Source organism: Taudactylus pleione, unplaced genomic scaffold (assembly GCF_031769625.1).
Source record: "Taudactylus pleione unplaced genomic scaffold, aTauple2 ptg000333l, whole genome shotgun sequence".
NCBI lineage: Eukaryota > Metazoa > Chordata > Amphibia > Anura > Myobatrachidae > Taudactylus > Taudactylus pleione.
In genome coordinates this window covers 6968074-6980226 of record NW_028284734.1, presented here as the reverse complement: position 1 = coordinate 6980226, position 12153 = coordinate 6968074, and the positions used below count along the sequence as shown (strand labels likewise).

The window sequence follows — 12153 nt, the reverse complement described above, 5'->3', positions numbered from 1 at the left end:
TCTGCTAAGCCCTTGCGGTGCGGTGCTGCAGGGTGGTCTCTCGCCTATTTAATATATAATTGGTGAGAGGGGTCACATACGTGGTGCCATCATGTCTGAAAGTGATTTTCCCCTCCGGCTACAGTGTACCACGTGTAAAGTACCGTTAGCGGAGGGGGAGGGTAGCGCGGAGGGCCTTTGCCGGCAGTGTTTGTCCATGGCGCGGCCTCTTACGGTTACAGCACCGGTACAGGAGCCGCCCTGGGCTTGTTTCGCTCAGGCGCTAACAGCTTTAGTGGGCCAGTTAGCTCCGCAGCCCGCGTTTACTTCGATGGGTTTGTCCCAGCAGTCTGTGGTGTCGTCACCCATGCAGGGTTTCCCACGACAATTGGTGGTACCCCACAGTCTCCCTATTTCCCCGCTCCCGGTTTCTCAGGAGCCAGCGTGGGTTAACTCCCTGACGAGTTCTGTACAGCACTTGTCGGATGTATTGCAAGGGGAGTCTGTGATGCGGCCTCATAAACGGCCGGTGGCGTCTGTCCGCTCCTTATGAGGATGACGAAGGGACGTCTGATGATGGGGAGATTCTGGATCCTTACGATCAGGAACCTCTCCATACTAAGGACGCTGATGCTAAGTCCAAAGTATATATTCCTGGACTTATTCGGGCGGTCCGCACAGCCTTGGTGATTGAGGACGAAGTTCCCCCAGCGGCTAAGTCTAAATATGCCTTTTTCAAAGATGTGAAGGGCGATGCCACAGTCTTTCCTCTTTCGGGTCAGTTGGTGGACCATTTAGAGGAGGCGTGGAAACAGCCTGGCAAAAGATACCAGCCGCAGAGACGCCTGGCGGTGGCTTATCCGTTCGCGGATAATTATTTTGCTAAGTGGGAATCCCCTCCACAGGTGGATTCTCACGTGACCCGTCTTGTCCGTAGTGCCACATTGCCGATGCCATCCATGTCCTCCCTTAAGGATGCTACGGACCGCAAGGTGGAAATCTGCCTGAAGTCCGCTTATTCCCTTGGGGGGGGGGGCAGCACGACCGGCTATGGCCATTTGCTGGGTTGCCAGAGCGATGGAGCGCTGGGCGGATTCATTAGAGGCTTCTTTTGATTCCGACTGTCCGGCCGAACAGGCGGAGTTGATTGGCAATCTCCGTGATTCGGCCACTTACATCAACGAGGCGGCTCTAGACATTAGTACTCTGGTGTCTAGAATTTCTTCAGCAGCGGTAGCTGCTCGTCGCACCTTGTGGCTGCGATCCTGGAAGGCGGACGCAGATTCCAAGAAGGGTCTGGAAGCCTTGCCGTTTACCGGAGAAGTTCTCTTCGGTCCGGATCTGGATAAGATTGTGGCCACGCTGGCGGCAGCCAAATCGGCTTGTTCCGGCCCCCAAGCCAGATGACAAGCCTGCGGCCTGACGGTCCGGGCCTCCCTTTGGGGGATCCCAGGGTGGGAGGCCGCCTGCTACAGTTCGCCCAGTGTTGGTCGACCACTACGACAGACACTTGGGTTCTGGAGGTGGTTTCCCACGGATACGCCCTCTCCTTCCGGCACAGACCCCCGGCTCGATTCTTCACCACGGGTCTACCATCAGACCGGAACAAGGCTACGGAGCTGCGGAAGGTATTGCACACTATGCTCCAGGCTGGAGTTATAGTGCCTGTTCCATTCTCCCAGAGGGGCCAGGGTTTCTATTCAAATCTATTTTTGGTACAGAAACCCAATGGGTCATATCGTCCGATTCTCAACCTCAAAGCACTCAACAAGTCTTTGCGGGTCCCGAAGTTTCGGATGGAGACCCTACAGTCCATCATTCTGGCGCTGGAACCTGGGGACTACATGGTGTCATTGGACATACAGGACGCTTACCTGCATGTCCCTATTCTTTTGCGCCATAAACAGTTCCTCAGGTTTGCAATCCGCAGCGACCACTTCCAGTTTCGGGCGTTACCTTTTGGCCTGGCGACAGCACCACGTGTTTTCACCAAGGTGATGGCGGTCATGGCGGCTTCTCTGCGGCTGCAGGGAGTCCGCATGTTGCCGTACTTGGACGACCTGTTATTGGTGGCAGGATCTCCAGAGCTCCTGTTACGCCACTTGGACCTGACCATTGCACTGCTGCAACGGCACGGCTGGCTAATCAACTGGCAGAAGTCCACTCTAATCCCGTCTCGGAGGATTCTGCATCTTGGAGCCTTATTGGACTCGGGACAGCAAAGGATCTTCGTGACGGAGGACAAGATCTCTGCTTTACAGTCAAGGGTGCGCAGTTGTCTGCACAGCCGCCGGGTGTCCTTACACTCGGCGATGAGGTTACTGGGCTCCATGGTGTCGGTGTTCGACATGGTGGAATACGCCCAGTTTCACTCCAGACCTCTGCAGCACCTGATCCTGTCCAAGTGGAACGGGCTGCCTCAGTCTCTGAAGTCCCAGACGATTGTGCTCACCCCGCAGGTTCGCCTGTCCCTTGCGTGGTGGTTACAGACGACCCACCTCAACAAGGGACGTCCGTTCTGGGTTCCAAATTGGGTCCTGTTGACAACGGACGCCAGTCTTCGGGGCTGGGGAGCAGTTTCGGGTCCACACTTGTTCCAGGGCAGGTGGACGCCGACAGAAGCGGAGCTTCCAATAAATATCTTGGAACTCCGTGCGGTCTTCAATGCTCTCCAGCAGGCACAGCGGTTTCTCCAGGGTCACCCGGTGCAGGTCCAGTCGGACAACGCTACCACCGTGGCCTACATTAACAGGCAAGGAGGAACTCGCAGTTGGGCGGCTCTCGTAGAGGTCTCTCTGATCCTGGTTTGGGCGGAGCGCAATCTTCCGGCCATATCAGCGATCTTCATCCCGGGAGTGCTAAATTGGGAGGCGGACTTTCTAAGTCGCCAGGACGTTCATCCAGGGGAATGGTCCCTGCACCCGGACGTTTTTCAACTACTGGTGGACAGGTGGGGTCTTCCAGAAATCGAACTCATGGTGTCCCGGCACAACAACAAGTTGCCGGTGTACGGGTCTCGCACAAGAGACGAAGGGGCGTCTCTGGTGGATGCTCTGTCCGTCCGGTGGACGTTCCGGTTCGCATACCTGTTCCCTCCGGTCTCCCTTCTTCCACGGGTAATCCGGAAATTCAAACAGGAAGGAGGGACGCTCCTGTTGATAGCTCCCGCGTGGCCCAGACGGCAATGGTTCTCAGACCTTCAGGGTCTGTCCGTGGACAGTCCTCTGCGGTTGCCGCTACGACCGGACCTTCTGTCTCAGGGTCCTTGCCTTCACCCGGACCTGACTCGGCTGTCTTTGACGGCGTGGCTGTTGAGACGGCCATGCTGAGGTCCCGGGGGTTTTCCAGCTCTGTAGTGCGTATAATGTTACGAGCTCGGAAACCGTCTTCCGCGAGGATATACCATCGCGTGTGGCATACGTTCTTCCAGTGGTGTCGACCGAGAGGTTATGCACCGCGGGAGTTTCGTCTGTCTCGGATCCTCGCCTTCCTGCAAGCGGGACTAGATCATGGGCTTCGCCTTGCTTCTTTGAAGGTACAGGTTTCGGCCCTATCTGTCTGGTTTCACCGTAGGATTGCTACAATCCCGGATGTGCGCACCTTTATGCAAGGTGTTCTCCGCATTCAGCCGCCCTTTGTTCCACCTGTGGCGCCTTGGGATTTGGCTGTGGTCCTGAGGGCTCTCCAAGGACCGCCATTTGAACCACTGGGCTCAGTGGATCTTAAATGGCTAACAGCTAAGACTGTTTTCCTTCTGGCCATTGCTTCGGCCAGACGTGTTTCTGAGTTAGGGGCTCTTTCTTGTAGACCCCCTTTCTTGGTTTTTCATGGGAACAGGGCAGTGCTCCGCACTCGGCCCGAGTTTCTTCCCAAAGTTGTTTCCCAGTTTCATGTTAACGAGGAAATAGTTGTTCCGGCCTTTAACTCACCGGGTCTTTCCGTGGGTGAGGCCTCTTTGGATGTTGTGCGGGCCTTAAGGACTTATGTTGACCGCACTTCTTCGGAAGTCGGACGCTTTGTTTGTCCTCTATGGCTTCCGTAAAAAGGGTTGGCCTGCTTCAAAGCAAACTTTGGCAGCCTGGATCCGTATGGCTATTTCTGAAGCTTATCTTCATGAAGGCCTACCGGTCCCTCCTTCTCTGAAGGCTCATTCCACTAGGTCTGTGGGTCCTTCGTGGGCAGCTCGACGTGGTGCCTCGGCAGTTCAGATCTGCAAGGCTGCTACGTGGTCCTCTGTCCATACCTTCGTGAGGTATTACAGGTTTGACACCTTCGCCTCTCAGGATGCTTCCTTCGGGCGGCGGATTCTCCTTTCTGCACAGGAGCGTCCCCACCCTTAAAGGATACTGCTTTGGGACATCCCCAAGGTATCCTGTGGATACCCTATGGACCCTGAAGTAGAAAATATGAGATATGGTAAGAACTTACCCTTGTTATCTCTATTTCTACGAAGTCCATAGGGTTCCACAGGACTCCCGCCCTGTCGCACCTGTGCTGCAGATGGGCTTTGCTCTGGTCACCGGTTTTCCGTCTCCCTCTGGTGAGAATGTGATTCTTGTATGTGTCCAGATCTGTTTTTCTCTCTCTTCCTTCTCCTCCTCCGGCCTATGGCTTGATAACTAACTGAGGTGCCTTGGCTCGGGGGCGGGGTATAGGAGGGGGACCCTAGTGCATCCTGGGAGGCTGAAAAGCTTAACTCTAGGGTGCCCAGCGACTGATGTTCATAGGTATCCTGTGGAACCCTATGGACTTCGTAGAAATAGAGATACCATATCTCATATTTTTACACATTTCTATAGATTTTCCAGGTTGCATCGTTACGGAAGTAATATATTTTGTTACATTTAGCATACTCCATTCATACACAATTCATACCCAAGTAGCAGAATGTACAGTAAACAAGCTTCTTTTCGATTTCAGGGGGTGTGCTCAGACTTTTTTGACAAGTACTGTACATCTAAGAGTGTGTTGGGGGAAATTCTACTTATTACTTTGTGCAGTTTTCGTAAATGTCTCCATATTTAAACATATTAATGATTTTCTTAGAGCTGTGTTTTATTCACTAGCCTAGTTGTCTCCCAACACTGGCACACAGATCATGGCCAATGTTTCATGTATCTTTAAGATAAACGAGAATTGTTAATTTAAATTTTTTTTTCTTTACTCTTGATTATGTTGACAAAAATAAATCATAACTTTTTTTTATTAATAGAATGTTTTAAGAATATCGTGTACATATAACCCATGTTTGAACTGTCAGCCACATGTTTTCTTGCTTATGTAGACATTTAGCCTCCCTAAATAGCCTGTATTGCATGAATGAAATTAAATTATATTGATGTAATCTTTTTGCAATTCAACCTATACATCTTTTTGGAGTACAGGTACTTGAATGAGGAAGGTATTTAGTAGTCTGGCAACATGAACTCTCTCTGTGAGTGTGTCTCTCTCTCTCTGTCTCTGTCTCTCTCTCTGTGAGTGTCTCTCTCTCTCTCTCTGTCTCTGTCTGTCTGTCTCTCTCTCTCTGTCTCTCTCTCTCTCTCTCTCTCTCTCTGTGTCTCTCTCTCTCTGTGTCTCTCTCTCTGTATCTCTCTCTCTGTCTCTCTCTGTCTCTCTCTCTGTCTCTCTTTCTGTCTCTCTCTCTGTCTCTTTCTTCCTGACCAACACCCAGCAGAAAGGACCTAGAGACATGAAATTTGGGGGTGGGGGGGGGGGGGGGTGTATACGCCTTCCATGACGTATAAACCCTCTAAGCAGGGATTTTTCTAAGGGGATGACTAGGGCTACAATGTTTGCTCCCCCTGTGCAGTGTCCTGACTGTCTGACTCCCATCAATGCCCAGCCCAAACCCTTTGACCTAGTAACATGAAATTCGGTGAGTTTATTCCTTCCATGACGTAAGCACTCACTAACCAGGGATTTTTTGAAGTTCGATCCCCTAAGGGGGTGAAAAGTGGTAAAATGTTTCCTCTTGACCGTGGTGACTAAGCAACATGGCCCAAGTGTTGTAGGACTGTAAGCTCATTGTCTGGGTCAAGTGGCAGCTTCAGAGGTGTGGCTGCAGCACAGTGCACTATACAAATAGGGGAGCCACACCAACTGCCAGAGATGTTTAGCAGCATTTGGGGTGACAGTTGGTGTGGTTTCCCTATATGAATATTGGACTACGCTGCAGCCGCCACTGCTAAGGACTTAACACTTTGACTAGGTTTTTTTCAATTAAGATACATCACTTTCCTTTGTATCTGCATTTTTAATTTTCTTGAACATGGCAATTGAGTGTTTTGAATGTGAAAGGGGAGATGGTGCCTCACACTATTGTCCCCATCACAGGAGTCTGAGCCTGGTGTTCTGGTGGGAAGCAATCGGGAAGCCGGCTTCCCGACTGTCATATCCTGGCAAGGGTGAAATGCCAGGCGTCTAGATGTAGACGCCCGCATTTCCCCGACACCGGGAGACCGGCGCCCGGCATCCCGATCGTAGTGATGCCGGGCGCCGCGAGCGGACAGCCGCGCGGGGGGGGGAGGGTTAGGTTTAGGGCTCCCGGGGGGGACTTAGGGTTAGGCACCCCCCCGGGGGACTTAGGTTTAGGGCTCCCGGGGGGGACTTAGGGTTAGGCACCCCCCCGTGGGACTTAGGTTTAGGCAGCGGGGAAGGGGGTGGTTAGGGTTAGGCACCCCTAAGGAGGGTTAGGGGGGCTAGGTTAGTAGATACCTATCCATGATCGGGATTTCCAGCGCTGTCGGGCTTCCGCTGCTCGGAACTCTGCTGATGTCGGGCTGCCGCTGACGGGAATCGAACCACCGGCCATGCGGCCGGCGGTATTTCATACCCATTCCATTCTGGTTTCTCTCCTATCTCATGTAATGGCTAAAGAGATGGGTGAACTCATTGTTAGGCACCTGTATTATGTTTTTTTTTTTTACTTTAATGTAAAGTTTACGTATCTGTACTCCTTTACCCCAGGGGCTTGAACATATAAGTTAAGATGGGATGAAGAAAATGGAAATATCTAAGGTCTACCCAGGTGAAACTGGGTACATCAGCTGGTGTCTTTATAGGAATACAAGCAGTAGAATGATGCCTAGTCTGTTTCTTCTAAGGTTCATGAAGACTTCATAAACAACATGGCAAACATCACGGTTGAAAGTTTACTGGAAAACTTTGCTGAGAGTAAAGGCACTGGGAAAGAGCGGCCTGGTGAGTACGAGGTCACTACATCATCCTAACACGCTAACCTGTACGTATGGGTCGCTCCACCAGTCTCTGTGTGACAAGTCACATTGAGTAATATGAAATTGTGTATGTCCTGCTCGTTTTAATTCCCACACGGTTTGAGTGACTGGTGAATGAGTTTGTGTCATTCTTGTGACTGATTGATTTTGGAACCGTGTGTTGCTTCCAGCCAGTAAAGCCTCTGTTTTGCTGAATTTCCACTGTGCGTAAACAATTTACTCATTTTAGGTGAGACACGCAAAGGCCACAACTGTGTTTGTGTGGCATTGTGTTACATTTCTAAACTTCTGAGAATTTTGTTAAACAGAAGATCGTGTGTGTATGCTCATATGTGTGTATTGCTCTCTCTATAGATATCGAGAAAGTTATAGCTATGTAGAGGGAAGGAGAGCTATCGAGATAGATAGATGTATGTATTTATGTATGTATATATAATCGGAAATGCCATTGCGGACAATTTTTGTATTTAAATCCACGTGTATTTTTAACCTGTTTACCTTCAAACACATTTAATCTTGCTGGAACAATTAAGTATTAGACACTTTCATAGTGTATAAATACTTTGTTTTAACTTGTACCTAGTGTGGTCAGAGTGTGAAACTAGTGAGTACTGTTATCCTTTATACTTAAAACGCTTTGTATTTGCTCTTGATACTGTCATTGGTTTATTAATTATGTTTGAAAGGTGGTTTTGCTATGCCAATAACGCTGGTGCGTATGTGGCTTTATGCTGGCTAAACTGGCATCTTAAATGCAAAATGTTTTACAAATCCTCTTTCGGATTAGTGTTATAGATGTACTATTCTTGAGCAATATATCTTGTTTTATTTAATTAGCTAAAGTATCCCTTGAATGAACACTGTAGACAATGTTCTGATCAGCAGCCTAATCCCAGCACCACAATGAGGACCCCGTTAAAGGGCTAATTGAAGCATTTTAACGCTGTCTGCAGTTACAACGGCGTGTACACAGTTATACAACAACTGGGTCAGCATCATGGTGCCGGGATTATGGTACTGACAAGAACATCATTTACAATGTTCTTGTCGGAATAACATACCCAACACCTCTTTAGAGTGTACAGAGAACTTATAGTATCTAGTCAGGGAGAATTTCCAAGGAGCCACCAATCCATGTTTTACTGTAAACTGGCCCCAAACAGCCCTCTTCTATGTGAAAAGGGAAAGATTTGAATTGCATTGCCTGAGCGCATCTGTTTCTATATCTTCAGGTATCCTTCATAGCTGTTACTGTGATTGGTGTGGAGAAAATAGACTAAAGTTGCTTTTCTTGACTAAGGCTCATACACACTGGACGATTTTTATGAACGATATTAGCGATATTGTTCTACGAAATATCGTTCAAATCATCCAGTATGTATGAACTGAACGACGAATGATGCGCGCTTCTGCAGGTCTTTAACAATATCCACCAGTCGTCTGTACATGCAGCTCAATCTGGGGATATCATTACCAATGCCATGCTGCTGAATGCAGCATCTCAGCCGTGATCGCCGGCATCAGCAAGTGTGTATGCACTTGCCGACGCCGGCACCCCCGCCGGGTTCGTCGCTGACTAGGTCGCTCCGTACACACATCGTCCAGTGTGTACGGGGCTTTACTGTGTTCAGTTCGCTGCAGACATTTAGCATATGTTCACCAGCTGTACCAAAATGTGCTAAAAGGAAAGCCCCCACCAAATCTTGTAATGTTTGGTATTTTAGTAATGAAAACTTTTACTTATCCGGGTTGTCGGAGAGATGATTGGAGAGGCCCAGAGCGTGTAATATCGGTATGCAGTCACGATGTTAGTAGTTGAAAGGCTGAAAAGGTTAAAATGTTGACACCTGCAAAATGCCATCATTGCCATAATGTTGACATGTAAATGTTGGCATTGTCGTGATGTCAACATTTCCAGGAGGGTTAGGGTTGCCATTAGGTTTAGGGACAGAAGTAGAACAAAACTACCATGTCGACAGGATAACCGTTTCAGAGTAACGTAGATGTCAACATGTTCATGGGGGCAATTCAATTAAATGAGATGTTGACTAGCAACAGGAATGAGTCCCGGAGCCATTCAATTATCACCATCGCGTCCTGCACTTAAGTCAGGAGATGCAGGTTACAGCGCCTGATGCTGGGGGTTTAGCTCGATAACCTGCATTCTCCATCTTAAGTGCCAGCCTAGATGTTGTTAGCGCACGTGCTAAGCTTCGCGGCACTAGTTTAGTCTGATTTTTACTCGCTGAAGTGCATGCAGAATTGCTCTAGTCCGGGTTAACAGCGCAGCCAATTGAATAGCTTTGTGAAATCGTTCCCAGCGCTATTCAACATTGCTTTTAATTAAATTCCCCACAATGTCGGCATTACAACCATGTCGACATGATGAATGTCAGCATTGTAACCCGTGGACCACTTATACCGCAACCATCATACCAGCTTCTCTGTCAGCTCTGAATAGCCGTACAAAATAGTGGATCTAAGTGAGCTAGCTGCATCCTGTGTGATTGTTATTGTATTCAGTAGTATACGTATGTAATTGGGTGTGCGTTACTGTGAAAGGCCTCTTTGTTAACAGTAACCAATGGACAGCTGCTGCTCATCATTCACCCCTATGGGAATACAGGTATAATGTTTGTCTATGCCGGACCTTAATGTCATTGTCGCACCACTGCTGGATAGATTTATGCTGAAAAATAGCTTGATTGTGTACCCTCCGAAGTGACCTGTGCTGACCCAGCTGTAACATTGCAGAGCTAAGAGCAGTCATTTGTTTTGACAGCAGCATTAATTGAGGCTAAAACATTTGAAATTCCACTTGTAGCAAGCTGTTCATTAGGAATTGCTCTCTGGATGTAGTGCTGTCAGAAAAATAAAATGTCCCACTCTGATTAAATAGCAAAATGATGGCCGGTCCACTGCATTTCAAGAGAGAGGTTGAATAAACTTTTACTGCGGAAACGATTGTGAAGTGACACGCTGCAGGAGATGTGCACTGATATCCAGCTGGGCTGTCAACTGGCACCGCGCCAGACACGCAAAGCCTTGCCACTCACTGTGGCATGGGAAGCGCATACAAGAGATCCTCATAGTCCCTCTGCGCGTTATCCTGTAAGAAAATAAATGTTTTATTTCATACATTCTATTTCAGATATGCCTAAGAAGTGGAGCACTAGGTTGTAGGGATTCTTGTAGGAGCTCTTTTTAGGTCCTATGTTTTATTGCAGCAAATTACAGCCCAACCTGCTCATCAGTGAGAGAACTTACAATATATTTGAATACAGGGGAGCTGCTGTAGTGGGTCTTATGACTTTTCATATTGTTAAAAAAGCCAATTTGCACTGTGCATGCTCAGAAAGAACGCACGCATATTATTGGATGAGGCGAGACAAGAGGGAGATTGACGTTTGAGTACATTAAGGGCTTGTATCCGAAAAATAAAATGGCTTGCCAGCAATAGGTTATGCCAGGCTGTGGGTGTGTGATTAGGTCCCTCTGTAATAATGTCACACCACTCTGCTCAGGAATTGGGTCTTCTGTTAGTGGCACTGTACACGCAATATATTGAACATATATGGTCAAAATAATGGCTGTGGTCCAGAATTAAACAAATCTATGGCATTGTATATACCAAACTGCAGTATCTAGCTGATCAGAAGCCATTGTCCTCTAACATGCCATTTAAACGCTTAAACTAGTCTTGCTATATAATCCCATAAAGTAAGTTGTGTATAAAAAGAAGGGTCACCTGTGGAGAGATGACCTTGCACCGCCAAGTGATCACAATTTTTCGTAGAATAAAGGTGGTTACTTGTACTTGAGTCACCTGAGTGGGCTTCACCACTACTAGGGATTCCCTTTCTCTATTAGTAGCCTCCTGTTACTGACTCCCCCAACTGCACTGTGAACTGGTAATTCTCCACCTCCAGGCTCCTATAGCGGCACTTGGAACCAATTGTTCCACCTACACTTCTACACCAGCACCTGGAACCGCTTTTCCCTGGCTCCTACCACCAGCACCTGGAACTGCTTCCTTCTATGTGTGAATACACTGCTGCAACACCTCCAGGTTGGTGTCTGCTAATTCCCACTGGTCCCTCACTATGGACCAGTCTGCACTGGGTAACTGGCAGAGGGGTTGAGCTTGGAAACACTGGTCTTAACCAAGAAGAGCTGGAGAACAGTGTAGCGGTTGGCACTATTCTGGTAGTTCCTAGACCCAGGATATAAGCAGATGCAGGCATCTTGAGGCAAGATGTCTATTGCTCAAATGTCTTTAAAAAGACAGTATCTTCAGTTAAATGTACCAAAGATTCGCACAGAATACAGATATTCTTCAGAAGTAAAATCCTCTCTGGATGGTCAGAGGATGTCTATTCACTACAGGGCCACATCAGCCCTTTATATAGTAAGAAGACACAATACAGCAGTTTGTAATCCTTCCCATATACCTCTAAGGTGCATACACACACAACGATTTTTTGACCGATTATCGTTAACGATATCGTTGAAAAAATCGTTCACTTTCTAACTTAAAACGATGAACAATTATCGTTCATGCGTGTTCACGTTTGTAGTTCAGTCAGACTGACCAACTCAACGATTTTCATTAAGGGAATATGCAAAAATCGTTTGTAGTTCAAAAATAATCGTTCATTACACTTTAAAAAATCTGAAATTCATAAAGAAAGGGGGGAGAAGGAAAAGAAAACTCTCATATTAGGGGCACACTATATCAAAAGGTTGAAAAATGGAATAAAATAAAAATTAACTTTTATTCGAAATATTTAAAATTCTTAATATCCGTTGGGAAACCGGAAGAACCATTGACATGACATGACAAAAACATATATATTAAATGAAAATATAATAGTGAATTAATTCACAGATCACCTCTATATAAGGACCAATAGATATTCTGAGGTATATAGGAGAAATT

The 12153-nt window shown here is 47.6% G+C and overlaps 1 protein-coding gene across 1 annotated transcript in view; it reads left to right on the top strand.

Moving 5' to 3' along the window:
- The window catches only part of FCHO2 (FCH and mu domain containing endocytic adaptor 2), a 144931-nt gene that overhangs the window by 72924 nt on the left and 59854 nt on the right, over window positions 1-12153 (top strand). The window contains exon 8 of the mRNA XM_088443761.1: window positions 7083-7179. Within this exon, the coding sequence (XP_088299887.1) occupies window positions 7083-7179 (97 nt within the window). The remainder of the gene's footprint in view (window positions 1-7082; window positions 7180-12153) is intronic.